We start from the raw sequence: 18,017 nt of genomic DNA on the forward strand, positions 1-18,017 counted from the left end.
GGACCAAGAGACTGAGTTGGAGAGAGAGGACAGAAAAGAGAAAGAAATTTTAGGGTGGAATGAGGAAAAGAAAAAATAGAGAGAGAGAAAAAAAGAATTTGAAGGGCCTCTTTCAGACTGTCTCTGTTCTCATATTATACCACATGTACAGCCATATGCAGAACTGAATCCCCTGGTCTCAGCTAGCCAATGGCAGTTCCCCATGACTGAGACTGAACACAGTCTACAAGGCCTAACTTGAGTTTCCCTACCCTCAGGGTTGAACTCCACTCAGTTCTATTACAGGTTTCCCCTGCCCTTTCTTTAAAGATGTTCAAAGTTGGGAGCTCAGAAAACTACCCTTCATGAGAACCTATGCCTCTGCAGAGTTGGTCTAAGGACTGGCCCGATCAGGAGGTTTGAGAACGGGGTGGGGAGGAAGGTTGTGGGGGTGTTTCAAGGGCACCTGTGCGGCTACCTTCCTTACTGGGTCTGTTGTCACGCAGTGCAGGAGGTCGCGCACCCGCCGGGTGATCTCAGGCAGGCAGGCAGCTGAAGAGACCCCCTCCGGGGTCTTTGGGTCCTTGCTGGGTCTGTTGTCACGCAGTCCGGGAGGTCGTGCACCTGCCGGGTGGTCTCAGGCAGGCAGGCCACTAAAGAGACTCCCTCCAGGCTCCTTTCACCTTAATTAGAAGGAATCTCTCTCTTGATTGGAAAACATGATTTCCCTCCTTCTTTGGTATCTCCTTTGTGACTTGTATTCTTAATTTCTCCCAGAGGACTAACACAGAGAGCTCATGATCTAGTGTGTCCAACTTTTAATCCCTCAGTACTTTGCACATTTCATAGCTTATTAAATGCATTTATGTGATGCAGGAAAGAAATATATGGAAATTGTTGGGTGGCTTTTCCTAACATTTCATTTCACTACTGTCGTACCAAGATTCATTGAAAAGCTAGCCCTAGGACTCTACTAGGCACCCACCAACCTACCAAGGACCTGAGTAATGACTTTCTCCCTGTGAAAATGCTGTACTTGCTTTATTGGATGTACAGGCCAATGCAGCTGGGTGCAGAGGTGAACTTGTTCCTGTCAGTCTGGAAACTCCAACTTAAGGAATGATAGTATGTAGATTCCAGAACTCCCTGGCTGATGACAGATGATTTTATGTTGCTAATTATCCGTTTAGTTTCTTTGGTCATAACAAAGGCCTTTGAGGAAGTCTGTTGAGGGATAAGGTGAACTGATTTTCACTTTGCTGCTTTTCTGTTTGTTTGTTTTTTTGAGACAGGGTCTTGCTGAGTAGCTGGCCTTGAACTCAACTATGTAGTCCAAGCTAGCCTCCAACTCCAACTTCGGTGATCCTTCTATGTTAGCTTTCTGAGTTCTGGGATTACAGGTGTGTGCTACCATGCCCAGCTTTTTGCTGTGGTTTACATAATTTTCTCCAAGGGTAAACTGTAAGAATTCAAAGTTATAATGTAATTCTCACCTTTCCTCCATTTACCCCAATCATATGGCCTTTGGAGAGCAAGTAAAATAATGGTCTGCTACTTAAAAAGAACTGGAGAACATTTTCAGGTGTGAAATTTTATAATTCATACTTTGCATCACATACTTTGTGTATAATGGAGCTCATATATCTTTTATTTGCTTGGCAATCAGATTTTTATTGCATAGGCTCTCCTTCACCTCCATACACATCCACATGTTTTCTGAATATAATCAAATTCTCTACGAAGACTTAAATCTCCATCCAGTTTTCTATAAATTAACATCTGTTTAAATTTTAACTTTTCTGATATCTTAGGCACAGGCATGTTAACAACCTTGTTACTGGCAGTAAGTGAGATTTCACTGACTGTTTTTATTAACTTTCTTTTCTATTTCTGTTTCTTTTCATCTGATACTAGTTTTATCTTCAATGCTGGTAAAAATTTTTCAAGAAAATTCATACCTTTATTAGGTCTCTGGGGCTTAAAGCTTTCCCATCTGATTAAGAATTTATCTTTTGCTTTCTAGCTTCATATTTTTTTGATTTGTTCCTGTTTAGGATAACTCAATAAAACCCCCACAAAAACAACAACAATAACAAGAAAAAGGCAAGTCTATTCAACTGAACTCCTTTGACTGCTTGAGATAGAAAATCAAATCCAGATTACATTGATGAGAACATTCATTATTGATTCAAGTAATGAAGCTTAGGGTATTTGGGTTTAGAAGAGTTGGATGCAGAAGCTCAGATATTGTCAGTGGATCCCGTTTCTTCCCATTCCTCAGCTCTTCCTTGTGTCAGCTCCTTTCTCAGGGAGGCAGGGTCTTCTCTCCTGGTGGTAAGATAGCTGCCAGCAAACTATAAGCCCATAACCTGCTTCCATTAATTGCCACCAAAAAGAAAGGGTCCTACCCTATTCCCAAGCTAATTTCAAGAAAATGCATCATGATGGTGTGTCATGCTGCTTATTACTGGGTCATGTTCTTTTTTAGCATAAATCTTTGTGTGCATGGAGCAGAACTCTACTGAGAGGCTCAGGGCTGAGTTACAGGCAAATTCTAGGCCCTGAGCAGAGCTAGGTCTGCATCAGATGACAGCTGGGATGAGCGACTTCCCCAGGGTACCCTGATGACAAGGAGGCACTGTGAAGGCAAAAACAGAAGGGGAAGCTATGTACTGATCTCAGCAGAGGGAAGAGCAAATCATCTTTCTTGGCAAATACATTCTTGCTTCTACCTAAAAGGCCATCACGAGTTTTTATTTCATCTTTATTTTAAAGAAGCCACAGATTTCTTCTACATTCTGCTTTTGGAAGAGATGATAATGCTGGACAAGAAGTAGACAGACGCAATAACTATAGGAGTAGGGGCACAAGCATTGCTGGAAGCTGTAAAAAACAAAATGGACAAAACAACAATTAGACATATTTAAAAAAACTAGTTCATTTCTCATTAATTCACTAATTTAAGATAAAATTCCTACTAAAAATGTTTGAAATGAGATACTTTTTTTTTTTTTTTTTTACCGGGGATCAAACTTGGGTCCTTGCACTTTCGAGGCAGGTGGTGGAACCACTGAGCTAAACCCTTGGCCCAAAATGAGCTACATTTAAAAGAGTATTCTCAGATTTTTCTAACTTAAATGAAGTCAACTTGCTTATTTTGCAGATGAAGAAATAGGCACCAAGAGATTTAGAGGTTGACTTTAGGTTTTCCAGCCAGTTGCTGGCAGAGATCTGATTTTCCATCTTTACCTTCAGCAGCAGCATTTCCATCTTTATTACCATCGTCTTTGTCACCATTATGAGAACTAAGAGAAGTACCTATTCTACACTATGATCTGTTTTGATCCATATTAACGTTCTCAGTCCTCACAACAAACCTATGAATATTGATTCTCACTTCTTCATCTTTTTAGTTGATAAAACCACGACACAGAGATGGAAAGAAACCTGCCCACAGTCACGCATCTAGGGAGCGATACTGGCAGCATTCCAGTTCAGACAGTCTGACTCAGCTGTTTTATTTTGTTTGTTTGTTTGTTTGTTTTGAGGCAGGGTCTCACTATGTAGCCTAGGCTGGTCTCAAACTCACAGCGATCCTCCCGAGTGCTGGATTACAGGCTTGCAGCACCACACCCGGCCTGAACTGTTTCTAACAGTTGAATGCTCTCTGTTGATATGTATATCCTTTCATAAATTTTTTTTTTTTGGCATCACTGGGGGTTGAGCCCAGGGTCTTTACACTCATCCCAGCCCATTTTAATTTTAATTTAATGCTGTTGGTACCAGGGATCAAACTTGGGACCTTGTATTTGCAAGGCAGTCAGCGGAACCACTGAGCTAAATCCCCGGCTCTTATTTTTTATTTTGAGACAGTCTTGCTTAAACTGCCTCAGTGGCACTTGAACTTGTGACCCTTTTGCCCTAGCCTTGCAGAGTGCTGGGATTACAGGCTTAGGTTGTATTTATGCAAGAAGTATTCACAGTTTTGCTTGAGGTGTGTATATGTGTGTGTGTACTGCTTAGACATGCACACCTTTTGCAGGAAGTTTGCAAAAGTTTAGAGCCAGGTATGGCTGATGGAAGCAAAACCGTATAAACCAAAGTTATTGTTAGGAATAAATACTACTTAGTAAAACAATGGTCAGACAATAAAAAGAGGCAGGAGATGGAAGCCTTCTAACAGTGCTCTTAATAAAAAGCGGAATGGGCCGGGATTTAGCTCAGTGGTTCCACTATCTGCCTCAAAAGCTCAAGGTCCCAAGTTTGACCCCCAGTACACTAAATAAATAAATAGCAGAATCTCCTCAGCCACTCTTCACTGATTGCTCAGGTAGAAAAGGTGTTTGAGGTAGAAAGAGGTTCAACTCTCATTGCCTCAGTCTCTGTCTGTATTATCTACAAGGTGACCAAATGAGGGGGAACTATATTTCTGTTTGTTTTACAAATGTGTATTTTCTTTGAGTTTCATGGAAATTCTAATTGGAAAAAATATATGCCAAGAGTGTCTGCCTGTCTATCTATCTATCACCTATCTATATGTATACCTGCCTGCCTGTCTTTCTACCTCAGCAGTAACGTTAAGCTCTAGTTATTGCCATTAATAGCAGGCAAAGAAAATAAATAATATGTATACACCCACCTTTTTAAACTTTTGTGAAAGTTCGTGTTAATCTGGAACCCCACAGACAGGAATAATTAATACCACTTCAGCAGATCAATAATTAGAAGGGTTCTCAAACATTTTTTGTTTTGTTTTTTCAACATTGAGGCTAAAGATCACAAGGATGCCCAACCCAATGCTTTTCCACATTCCAATGAACAAGACAGTTGTTAAGTAATTCTAAATAATACTGCTTAGCAGTATAGCAGTGTAACAGAAAGATGATGGCTTTTGGAGATGATTAGCTTCTGTGTTGAAGCCCGTTTGACCTTGGCGATGTTAATTACTTTCATGAAGCCTCACTTTTGTCAACTGTAAAATGAGGGTTATCTCAAGGATTTTGGAAATATTATTATCCCTATCCCCAATACTTGTAGTATTTCTACCATCACCACCACTGGTAAGACTTACACAACTTTACTTGTGCATCGTATATGGTACCCTGACCAAAGTATCCTCCTAATAACCTCAATAGATTGATGCCATCGTTTCTCATTTGTAGATCAGGAAAGTGAGACAGGAGGGTTTAACCATTTCTGAGAGACTGCACAGTCACCAGCGGAGCCAGTATTTAACCTAGAAAATCTGATCCAAGAGATCATACATTGAAGTTCCTGAAGCATAAATCCTCAGCTCTCATTCTACTTACCATAGCTGCTGACCCCCTTTTCCTTGGTACCTGATCATGCTTCTGGGACACTAATTCTATTAGTTTTCTCCTTTCTCACCAGCCATTACTTCTTAGGCTTTTGTTATTTTTTTCATCTTGTCCTTTTAGATTGGAATGTGGTCCCCTCTTTATAAATTTCTGTGGAGAGCTCATCCTGTATTATCATTTTATGTAATACTGTTATCCCATTAACTCCAAATATGTGTCTCCAGCCTGGTCACAACCCTGGATTTTAGACCCATATAAAATGGACCTTTGAATTACAACCAGCTCAACATATGAACAACTTGGGTTATGACCAGAATTTTAGTTTTAACTTAAGAACAAAGTCTTAAGTTACAACCAGAACGCCAGCCTCTTGTGCTTCCAGATGGCCTCAGACACAGACTTAACTCTTAAAGAGTTCTGGGAGGAACATGACAGCATCCTTTCCTGTGTGGGGTTCATTGAGAAGTCCTGGGCCAGGGCCTCTTTAAGGACACTGAGATCTGCCTGTGCACAGGAGAGAGACTTTGAAGGGTGTGTAGAGGAGCCTGAGCCTTCACTGACCAATTCGAGTTACAACCACCCCCATGAACAAATTGAGTATGTAAGTAAAGGGTCCTCCGTATCCAGCTGTCAGTTTGACATCTTAACCTGGCTGGCTATTTCACATCTCAGATATAACATGTGAAACCCTTGCTCCTTATGCCCAGATCTACTCTACCCACAGGCTTCTTCATCTCGGTTAATTTCAACTCCATCCTTTTAGTTACTCAAGCCAAAACCTGGAATTGTCCTTCACTCTTCTTTTTTTCTCACTCTTCATGTCCGGTGTCGGAAATCCTCCTGCTCCGATCTTCACAATTTGTCCAGAATGTGATCAAATAAAACCTCCTCCACTGCTACCAGTACCATTTTTCATCTGGATGATTGAAATAGCCTCCCGACTAGTTTCTCCCTTACAACCTTGCCATACGACACAGTATATTTTCAACTGAACCTTCAGGTCAATTCTATTAAAATGCAAGTTAAATCTTCTATGGTTACTGCCCCAGATTGTTCACTGGTTTCCCATCTGACTAAGAGAAAAATATTACAAGTGCCTTTAGGGTCCAAAATCATTCCCATCTTCACTTCCTATTGCTCCCTCAGTCCTTTCCATACACTGGTTTCCTTGCTACTGCTCCTGACTCTGGACCTTTGCATCTGCTGTTTCCTCTTCTTGGAATGCTCTTCCCTCAAATACAAGAATAGCAGTTATTTTTCAAATTGTGGTTGTGGTCCATTAATGAGCTATGACATCAGATTAGAATGTCACAGATATTAATGTTTGATAATGCAATAAAAATTGTTATAACAGAAATTACAAAAACTGTACTGCATTTATGAAATAACTATTGACATTATATAAGATTGTGTGTTTTGTATTTATGTGTATGTGAACCAAGTTATAAATAGTCACAGTCGATAGGCTTGAAACTAATGGTCACTTCAAAGTAACATTTGCAGGACAAATGAATCTCCTGAAACGAGTTTGTAGAGAAAATTGTCCTGGAATTCTCATTAGAATACATGGGAAAGGAACCTACCTACTTCCATCATTTATTTTTTTTATTTTTTGGTACCAGGGATTGAACTCGGGTCCTTGTGCTTGCTAGGTAGGCCACCAAACTGCTGAGCTAAATCCCCAGCCCTACTTCCAACATTTAAAAACTGTATGAATAATTTTATGCAAACCACTTTACCCTTTTTGAATCTGTGTTCACATCTGCATAGTAGGGTCAACAACCCAATCTGTAGGGTGGTTGTGAGAATTAAATAGATAATATGTATGAAAACATTTTGTAAACTAAACCACTATAGAAATATCACTTTGGAGAACCAAGACCTGTCATGTAAAGGTACAAGATCCCAATAATGAATATAACTGTACTGTATACCTAAAATGTACCAATAAACTCAATTAAAAAATAATTTTAAAAAATCACTTTGCTAGTGAATATTAACCTAATTTTGTCATTTTAGCCTTAGGGCATAGAGCCCAGAAGGAATGAATAATTATTATAACTCATTTCATGAAGGATAAATCTGAATTACATCATACTGTTGAGAAATGAATATCCATGCTCTTGAAAGAAGCAGAAAGGGTAAAGTTGACATGGAGAATATCTAGTTAATATACTGTTTGAGGCAAATGCTATCCATAGCTGCTACCTGTCAAAATGTAGAGTGCTTCTTATTAATCTTTTAGATTATTATCTAGCAAAAAGTAGACACTCAAAAATAGCAAGCATTGCTTCTGCCATCTCCTTGTTCTCTTTTCACTGGGGCACACATTCGTCCCATCAAGTCATTCTGTCTTTGGCATGTGGATGCTACTCTTGGGTCCTCAGTGGTATCTGAGAGTGCGAAGAGATGAACAGATGCCAGCTGCTGTCACAACATTTCCACGAAGCAAGCATTAGTTCGCTTTATACATGGGGTAAGAAGTTCAGAGGTGAAGTCACTTACACAACAAGGCCACACAGCTGCTAACACATGCCTGGGTCTTTCTGGCTGGAAAGCCTATTCGTGTTTTACCATGCCTTGTGGTCTCTCAGATCCATTCATTTGCTTGTTCTTTCATCCATTCATCTGAGACAGGAAGTACAGGACAAGGCCAAATAGGGACAACTAATTAGGTGATTGAAGCCCAGAGTAGAATAAAACAGGAAAGAAGCAGGAAGTTAGCCAATTAAGCGTAAGGGTTAACAGTAGTTAACAAGTTCTGAGTGCTATTATATATGCAATATGTGCTAAGAGCCTTTTCAATACATTAATTCATTTTTTCCTCACCAGAATCTTAAAAGGAAGGTTTAAAAAAGGTCCTATTTTATATGCAAAAAAACCGAGGCACAGAAAGATTGAGCCATGGGTAAGTATTCATGTTATCACTATTTGTTTCTGGCAAAGTTTACATACAAAATGAGGCTACTACCAACAATTGGCTATATTTTTCCAGAAACATGTTAAGAATTTTGATTATGTAAAACATTTTATCAAATAATCCCTCTTCTTTGTGAATCCAATGATACAGAACAGAGAATGTATTTATGTGTCTGAAGATTTTTGGCACAGATTATGTTTCTGAGAGAAGAAGTATTCAAGGGCAAATAGCTAATTAACATCCTGTTAACGTATTTTGAGTCTTTCAGTAAGCATGAAGACATGTTTCCATAGTAACCAGAAGAGGTCATGTGAGAGGTGGTAGAAGAATTAGGGGAAAGAATTAGCTTGAAGAATTAGCTGTTAGTTTAGAATAACTTAAACAATTCCTCTTTTGAGATGTACTCTCCTTAGCGTGTTATGCTACTAACCTGACCTCTTGACTCTCTGAAGGCAGCAGATTCCTGGGAACTCTTTGGACTTGACTTGCAAGTCAAAGAGACCAATTTTAATATAAATTAAAAAAACTAGGGAAGCCATGCTCTTTATGGTAGTACCTCTTCTTTGGGGGGCGGTTATAGAAGCCCAGCTCATTAATTTCAGGCATCCTTATTTCATCTTTCAGATTAAGAGGAGCAGGAATGGTTTCACTGGGATCACAGGGACTTTTTGGAATACACAACAGCATGTAGCTTTTGTTAATAAAGAAAAAAACGGAAGGGAGGAAGGGTCAGAGTAAGATAGAGACCAGAGAGAATGAGAAAGGGCCTCCTGAGAGGGCTTGAGTTCAGGAGGAATTGGTTCTTAGTCCTTCAGAACACCATCTGTGAATTCCCTAGGCTAGCGTTAGAGTGAGAAATGAAGAGGGCCAGAGCAACTATTCTCAAATCCAGGTCTGGGAGTCTCGCGACCTCACTCCTTCTGAGTGAAGGACCCTCAGACATGAAAGACCCACCACCTCCCTCCTCCTGTCATTCATGTATACATCGGTCCAGTACTTCTGCAGGAAGCTTGGGGTAAGTGGAATACTACTTATTAACTAATAGAAGTAATTTAAGGATTATTTAAAATGGCCCTAAGCTTATGATTGAAGATGAAGGAGAAGGAGAAGGAGAAGGAGAAGGAGAAGAAGAAGAGGAAGAGGAAAAAGCACTGTAGTGAAAACATTTTTAAAAAATCCATAGAGATAAGTGGATGCTGATTGTATCCAATCCAAAACTATATAGTTTTTCATTTTTGTTTTGTTTTTTGTCCTAAACTAAAGTGACTGTGCTAGCAACCAAGCCATGGCAGATGAGGATCAGGCAGGTAAGATCCAAGGAAAGGAAGAGCTAGGCTTCTCACTTCCTCAGGGTCCAGGCTCAAGGGAAAGAAGGCACCATTGTAGCTGAAGCTTACTCCTCTCCCACTTTCTCCCTCCCAGATTGGTTCATGGCTGTAGTGCTTGGAACAATGAGTCAATTCCAGCTTTGGTTGCTGCTCACGTAATGCCCTCTGACACGTCTCTCTTCATTTTAATTTACAAAGAAAATATCACATTGTATACCCATGGCATTTTATTCTGCCACTGAGAAGCTTTCTTCCTAAGGCTTTGCAGGTTTCTAATTGATAAATTTCTTTAGCTATGGTTACATTGCAAGTGATGACATTATAAATTAGTCATTTTATGACAACATGTTCTTACTCGATGAGGGGCAGAACTTTCTATAATGTTTTTCTTCTCTAGGTCTTCAAATATTGGAAGTTGCATTAAGTGGTCCTATAACCCAAGGCCAAGGTCACTTAGAGGTGTGATAGAGAATACTTCATTCATTCACCATTGTTCATCCACTCACTCAGCAAACACGAATGAGCATCTCTGTACCTGCAGACTAAAGTTAATGGCTAACCCTAACTGATCATTTATTATTATGTGCTATAAAATATATAGATGTTTATAATTTTATTTAATCCTAAGAAAAGCCCCATGAGGTTCTGTTATGATGTGAACGTGTAGACAAAGAAGCAGAATTTAAGCAACTTGACCAAGAACCTGTAGGTAATACGTAGCACACATTGGATATGAATCCAGTTGGGGTGGATCTGGGGTCAAATTGCCTGGATTACATATTTACACCTTAAATACTATGGTAGTCCTGTTCACAAGGAGCTTATAGAAAATGCAAGACTGATGATTCTGTGATTTCAAATATCTACTTAAGACCAACCAAACTTCCAGAATCTAGTAATATATGTGGCTATCACAGCCAAGCCTTAACTCAAAACTCAGTTAAAGTTGTATTTGCATAATGTCACCACTGGAAAGCCAAGGTCATTAGTTTGTGTGTGTGTGTGTTTGTGGAGGGGTTGAAACATTTTTCTCTGACATCAGTAGAGTGGCAGAACATGGGCACTGTTTCTGTTATATACCACTCTCCCTCAGTTTCACACTTATTAACACATTCTATGATTTCTTTCATTGAATAGATTTTATGGTTCTCATTATCTTAGTGGAAAAATTGTATGTCCCAAAGCCATGATGAGAAAGAAGGAAGTAATAGGCAGGTATAGTTTTAAAGTATCCTAGAACCTGGCTGTGAATGTTCTCATTTATTATCAGTATCTCTTTATTTTCTTCATATTCTACCGTCAGTTTTCCTCTTCTACCAACATTATTCTCCTGGGTCTGTAGGGAGATACTCATTCCAATAGTCTGGTTGCCATGCTACCAAGGTGAGAGGGAAGGGAATGAAAGTATTAGCAATTCACCTAGACCTCAAAGGGAATGCCAGTGTGAAGATCTTTACAGCCCCAAGATACTGAGAGATACTGAGCCTGAATTATAAACAGAAATAACGAGGGCACAGAGACAGATTTAAGCATATTTCAAAAGTAGATTCATCTCAACTGCAGTTAACTATGAATATGAATGATTTTCCATCTAGAGAAAGACATTCTTCCTCCTGGATAAAAAAGGCTCTAGAATAGCCCCTCAGTGAAACAAGTAGGTATCGACAATATAAAAAGGTAAAACAGAATCAGCTCCTTTCCCTTTTAAGAAACAGTTTAACAGCTTTTTTTTTTTGGTATTATAATATCTATAATTTCTCCTGATTCAGGTCACTTTTCACAAAATCCTTAGAGCTCTTTCATTTATTCATTCATTCATTTTGTGATGTTCCTTTACTTAAAGGCGCCTAATGACATCTTATTGCCTATAGCATGAAGTTCAAAAGTATTTTGCATGGCCTTGTACAATCAGGCCCCATATACCTCTCCTCCCCATATAAATTACCTATTCCCTTTCTTCTCCTACCCACTTCTTACATCCTCTCCATCCTATACTCCAGCCACCCAGAATGTCTGAGCTCCTGGAGAGACAAGCTGTTTGAAACCCCTGTGATTTAGTATGTGGTGTTCTCCGCTCGGAATGATGCTTCTCTCTTACTGAAAACTTCCATGTCCACTGCAAGCCCCAGAGGGTCCTTTACTGGAAAGCTTTCTTTAGTTTCTCCAGAGAGAATGAATAGCTCCCTGCACAGAACAGCCATGATTCATTGCTCAGAGATCTGGTACAACACTTCGAACTTCCAAGCTTCTACACCTGTTCATATTCTCAGCTCTTGTCAGACTAAAATTGCTTCCAGGATACTGATTTTGCTTTAATTCAATCTGTTTTGTTAGGGTCTCCTATCGTGTAAAAGAATGGTTAATAAACAGAAAATACATAAATCTTACTTCCTCTTTTTTGATTTTAGAACCCCTTATGCAAGTAATAACTATGACAACAAGGAAAACAAAGCAAAAGTGACTTTTTTTTTTTAGTATAGACTGCTGTTCTTTCTTTTTTTTTTCCCCCTCATGAGTTTATTGGTACATTTTAGGGATACAGTACAGTTATATTCATTATTGGGATCTAGTACCTTTACATGACAGGTCTTGGTTCTCATTTTTTCCCCGTGTCCCTGCCTTCCCTTCACTCCCTCCTCCCCTGCCTGTTTACAAACACTTCATTTCCATTTTTTCATTTTCTTATATTTTTTTCTTTTCCTTTATTAGCTTTCCCTTACCCTTCCCACTTTCCCCACACCTTTAGTCCCTTTCTTCCTATTTTACATTGTAAATTATATCATTAGGATCTTATGTACTGTTATAGTTTATTCACACCAGAGAAACTATTCGGTATTTACACATGTGTGACTTATTTATTTCACTTAGGAGTATATCCTCAATATGTATCCATTTTCCTATGAATGAATCTAATTTATCATTCTTTATGGCTGAGTCATATTCCATTTTATAGAAAAACAACATGCTCTTTATCAAGTTTCCAACTGATGGGCAAATGGGCTGTTTCCAAGTTTTAGCTATTACAAAATGTGCTGCTATAAACATAGGTGTGCATATATCTCTGTGATATGATTCTTTAAATTCTTTTGGAAAGATACTCAGCAGAGGGATGGCTGGGTCAAATGGAACTTCTAGTCCCAGCGCTCTGAGGTATCTCTATATTGATTTCCATAGTGGTTGCACCAGTCTGCACTCCCACCAACAATGGAGAAGGGTTCCTTTCTCCCACAACCCCGTCAACATTTGTTATTGTTTGATTTCTTGGTTGCAGCCATTCTTTGTGGGGTGAGGTGTAATCTCAGTGTAGTTTTCATCTGCATCTCTCGAATGACCAGTGATGTGGAACATTTTTTCATATATTTACTTGCTGCTTTTACTTCTTTGTCTGAGAAATGTCTGTTCATTTCAGATGCCCATTTTTGAATTGGGTCTTTATATTTGGGGGAGCTGATTGTTTTAAGTTCTTTCTATATTCTAGATAATAGTCCTTCGTCTGACCATCCTCAGTGGAGGAAAGATAGCCTCTTTAGTAAATGGTGTTGGAAAAACCGGATCTCAACCTGCCAGAGACTAAAACTGGACCCTTATCTTTCACCATGCACTAAATTAAAATCCAAGTGGATCAAAGATCTAAATATTAAAACAGAAACACTAAACTTGCTGGAAGATAAGTCAGGCAGAACTCTTGAAGACATTGGCATAGGAAAAGATTTTATGAACAAATCCTCAGTAGCACAGGAACTAGCAGAAAGAATCAACAACTAGGATTTCATCTTCTTAAAAAACTTTATTTTGCAGAAGCACTGCAAAATAAACCATCAACAGAACTAAGAGACAACCTACAATATGGGAAAAAATTTTTAGCAGCTGCTCCTCAAGCAAAAGTGACTTTGAAAGAGAAGGTGAGAAATGCAATATTTTATGTGCAATCTTTTCTGTCTAAAATTTCCCATATAGCATGGTAATCACCCCTTATGCACAGTTTTGTTTTCTGCAATACATTATCCACAATCATTTATGATCTGAGTTTATCTTATTGTGTTTTTAAGCATTTGAGACAAGATCTTGCTAAGTTGCCCAGACTGGCTTTGTGCTCACAATGCTCCCGGCTCCCCTTCCTGAGCAACTAGATTTACACATATGTCACCATTCCCCGCATCCTGAAGACGTCAAGTGGAAAATTCCAGAAAGAAATAATTTATAATATTTGAATTACGTATTATTCTAAGTAGCACCATGAAATTTCATGCCATCCTTCTCTCTTGCACTTGGGATGTGCTCCATCCCTTTTCAGCATTTCCACCCTCCACATGCTCCCTGCCCATCCGACACTCTGTGGCTGTCCCAGCTATCAGACAGGCTGTCGGCATCGCAGTCGTTGTATTTGAGAGGCCTCTGTGTAGTAGCCTAGCGCTGCATCACAACGCTTCACTGTTTGTTTCACCTCATCTCATGTAGCCACTATAGCCTCTCACACAATCCTAAGTGAAGGATGAGTGTAGCACACAGGTATTCTGAGAGAGAACTATTCCCACAACTTTTATTAGTGTATGTTGTTGTAATTGTACTGTTTTACTAATAGTTATTGTTGATTTCTTACTGTATCTAATTTAAAAATTAAATTTTATCACAAATATAGATACATAGGAAATATAGTATATGTGTAGGATTTGGTACGCTTGACATTTTCAACACATCTATGGAGGTTTCGGGACATATCCTGCACAGATAAGAGAATACCGTAGTACTGTTTCAGGAAGTGATTTTTCTAGAGTTAGTTGAAGAAAAAGAGGATAGGAGAAACCAATAAATAATGCTGTTTTTCTCTAATCTGTCAGTTCTACTGTTATTGGTGCACAATTCCCATGTTTTTGCCTTCCTCCAAGCCCATACAGCAAAAATAAGTTTTATAAGAGAGTAGTGATCTGTGATTCTGATAAAAATGGATCCAAACTGGACCAAAATTACCTTTTAGCAGTTGGCAGTTGTATGTGCTCAGGTTCCCGGCTGACCGCAATTGCAACCAATTTCCGTTTGGGTGGTAGCTTGTGTTTACAACTTCAAACAACTCATAGGGAGGGATCAGGACTTCCTTCTGGAGGGAGAAGTCTTGCACAGGGGCACCCAGGCAGCTAAATATGGTAAATAGCGTTTGTTCCCCCAACTTCTGTGCCTCTTCTCTTAGGAGGGAGGTGGAGATGAACTGGCCAAATCGGACAGTGTCACCTACGTTGGCTACAAAGTGGGCATCCTTCGCGGCATGGTGTACCTCATGGCACAGAGTGCGACTCTTAGTGCTGAGCTCCGTCCTCAGCAGCTGGATCGCTGAGGTCAGGTAGTAGTGTAGATATTTGAAATGGAATGAACTCTTGTACTTCTGCGGAGGCCTGGCAGCACTGGCCATGGCCCTGGCTAAGTCAGAGCGCACCTGGTTACTTGATGTGTAAACCAAGAGAGCCACAGCATGGGTGACTGTCATGTTCGCGGGGAGAGCTTTTTCTCGGCCCAGCCAGGATAAGTGGGCTTTTTGCCAGGCCCCGAAGTAATGTTTATGGGCATCTATTTCCTCTGTGAAATAATCTCCTTGACTTAGCTCCTCCATGACCTGTTTGCTACAGCATTGGTACTGATCATCAAAGGAGTTTGGGGCCAAATCAAAGTCGACTTTAATCGCAACCTATAAGTAAGAAAAGAAAAAGCTTGATTTGAATTATTCAAATCAAATGACAAATGTGGTAGCAGATTTTCTGCTTTCTATAGAACCGGGTCTTTCTCTTAGAACCAATATTTGTTGACATTTTACTCAAAACCATTTCTACATCAGTGACCTGTGCCTGAATTTAGTTTCATGTATAACTGAAAGCTGAAAAAACTCATCTTCCCAGGGAGGAAATAAACTTTTTTGCATCATTAGTGTTTTTGTATGCTGTCTAGTAGAAAGAAAAAATTAATAACCTTATAGTTTAATTATACTTTCTATTTCTCCTGCTACCCCTTTGTACTCTCTCAGGGATGTCATTGTGAGTGTCTCTTTTCTCAATGACGAAAATGTATGTTAAATCTTTGAACTCAATTGGGTAAAAGCATTGAAGTGATGGGTAATATATGGTTCTCCAAGGGGGACTCCATTAAATAACAATATTCATGTCTACCCTGATTCTGAAAAAAAATAAAATGAAGGTTGGAACATCTCTCTTCTTTGCTCTTTAGGTCTGCTGGTAATTAGCATGATAAGAACACATTGCAAAGTGAGGCTGGCATGCTCACTCAGTTGCAAGCAGTTGTGGACCCCAGAGAAGGTTCTTACCACGGAAGACCAGAAAATTCATTCCCTTTGCCATGGACTGACTCCCAGGAGGAAAGGCAGGGACCAACTCAGCATACTCAAGAATTTTTCCCATTGTTACCAATGAAGTAATCTGTCCATGTCTAGGGGAGGAGGGCAAAGGAAAGTTTGGACAGTGATCAGGAATGTGCCTAGGAAAGTCCCTCTTCTGGAGAAAAGATAAGCTTTTTTTTTTTTTTTTTTTTTTTTTTTTTAAAGGGAAGCCATTGAATATGACTGTTTGGCATCTAGTCTGTGTGAAATTGAAGATAGAGGTTTACTGGGTGTCATCAGTTCATTATTTAACTATTTGAAAATCGAAATAGGGGTTTCTTGGTAAAAACAATGCCTTTCTAAGAAACGGTGTTCATTAAAAGGCAAGATTTCTCTCCAATGTGAAAGATATTGGGACTGGAACTTAAAAACATTCATTTGGTACTTTTGCTACGTGATTTATAGTGACACGTCATCTGGTTTTGTGCTAACCACAGTTTAAAAGTAGGTCTCAGAATCTATGTAAGCCAAACCAAACCAAACCAAAAATCTGATTTTGTCAAATTTATAAGGATCTTCAAAACTTTGTTAAAATATTCCTAGCTCTCAAATATGTACTGTTATCTCTTAACGTTAGATTATTTTCAATATATAGACTTTTAAATTAAAATGCTTATAAATGAAGTTGGTCCATCTAATACAGATTAAAGTCAAATAGACTTAGTTTATTTTACATTATGTGTCTTGTAGAATCAGTATTTATAGTTATTATGAAGAATCAAGAAAGTGGGCTGGGGATTTAGCTCAGTGGTGCTGCTGCCTGCCTCAAAAGCACAAGGACCTGAGTTCATTCCCGGGTACCAAACAAACAAACAGACAAACAAAAAATCAAGGAAGTAATTCTATGCTATTATTTTCCATAAATTGATAAATTATAAAGAATTTTAGAGTTTTAGTGGTTGTCTGATAAGTCACTAACATTATTTGCCAAAATGTTTGAATTGAATTGGATCCTTAATGGCCTAGGGTTTGGGTCAGTGATGCTGAACCTTTTAGAGACCGAGTGTCCAAACTGTGACCCCCAAACCCACTCATTTTATCGCCAAGTGCCAACACCACACTTAAACCGGAAGACTGCAGTTTTAGTTTAGAACAAAACAACTCGTAGATTACCATTTTTGTCTTAAAAGAAGAACAAATAGCGTGCACACCATAGGTTCACCACCACCGGTTTGGGCCATTTGGAAGTTGTCACCAGGGGAACATCCTAGTAAATCAAGGGTCAGGGCTTCTCCATTGCCCCCTACCTCAGCGCGCCCCGAGGGTGTCTGCAGGCCACAGAGCAGCAGCAGGAGCGCCAGCTGCCCTCCTCGGAGCCTCATTCTCATCCCTGGACCCGCAGCAGCTGGGAGAAGAAGACTCTTGCCTCCGTAGATCCATGGATAACCTTTGTTGGTGTTAAAAGTCCTCTTCTTCCCTTGAAGCTTCATCCTGAAAGGAGCCCTCAGACTTCTCCTTCGGGGTTTTCTCTGAGTGGGTCTCAGTGCGAACCTTCTTCGTGCCTGTCTGTGCTGAGACTTCTGTTGACTGACGATCGGCGACTAAGAGCATTCCAAAAGGCAGAAATCAGCTCTGGGTTTCATCAAGTAGAAATTTCTCGGAGATAGCCAATGCATGCACCCGATAAGAGTTTACACAGTGAACCAAGTTAGCTTCCAATTAGAAAAAAAAAAATCCTTAATCTGTTCTGTAGAGAAGGTAATGCCAAAGGCATGTTCAGGGTCAGGCTCTGCAGTTCAGCTCTGATGTTTCCAGAAAGTCAGGAAGAGGCATGCTCTCTACCGTGTTTGGGGCCAAGTGACATTATCTGCAGCCCCAGGCTTGCATCATGAGTTATAAGACTGGCTCCTGCAGGGCGGCTGGGTGGTGCCATCCCAAGGTGGGCCTGCCTCAACTCGTCTGGTGCTGCTGATAGCGTCTGCTTGGAATGGGCTGCTACAAAACAACAGGACTTTTGGTGCTATAGGCAAAAAGAAATCTCTTTTCGCTGCTTTTCCCTGGCCTATTTGCCACTCTCCACTTCAGGGACTGTAGCTGCTTGGTTCAAAGTGCTCCTCATTTTCTCTTCTGAAAACATCAGACCCTGTATCTAC

At 39.7% G+C, this 18,017-nt stretch overlaps 1 protein-coding gene across 1 annotated transcript; it reads right to left on the reverse strand.

The window, feature by feature from the left end:
• Positions 1-1,566: 1,566 nt before the first annotated feature.
• Art4 (ADP-ribosyltransferase 4 (Dombrock blood group)) lies at positions 1,567-17,703 on the reverse strand. Its single transcript, XM_010638429.3, has 3 exons — positions 17,172-17,703; positions 14,514-15,222; positions 1,567-2,862 (listed from the first exon to the last, which is right to left on the reverse strand). The coding sequence occupies exons 1-3, from the start codon at positions 17,352-17,354 to the stop codon at positions 2,771-2,773; spliced, it is 984 nt and encodes a 327-aa protein (XP_010636731.1). The 5' UTR covers positions 17,355-17,703; the 3' UTR covers positions 1,567-2,770.
• Between the last annotated feature and the right edge of the window lie 314 nt (positions 17,704-18,017).

Source organism: Fukomys damarensis, unplaced genomic scaffold (genome assembly GCF_012274545.1).
Source record: "Fukomys damarensis isolate Sample0158 unplaced genomic scaffold, DMR_v1.0_HiC HiC_scaffold_19, whole genome shotgun sequence".
Classification (NCBI taxonomy): Eukaryota; Metazoa; Chordata; class Mammalia; order Rodentia; family Bathyergidae; genus Fukomys; species Fukomys damarensis.

Bases quoted from the DNA above. Each gene is read 5' to 3' on its own strand.
- Art4 (XM_010638429.3), bottom strand. From the start codon at position 17,354: ATGAAGCTTCAAGGGAAGAAGAGGACTTTTAACACCAACAAAGGTTAT. The intron at 15,223-17,171 runs GTAGGGGGCAAT...TCTTACTTATAG, and splicing joins CACCCTCGGGGCGCGCTGAG to GTTGCGATTAAAGTCGACTT. The intron at 2,863-14,513 runs GTAATTTTGGTC...TGTTTTTTACAG, and splicing joins CAACTGCCAACTGCTAAAAG to CTTCCAGCAATGCTTGTGCC.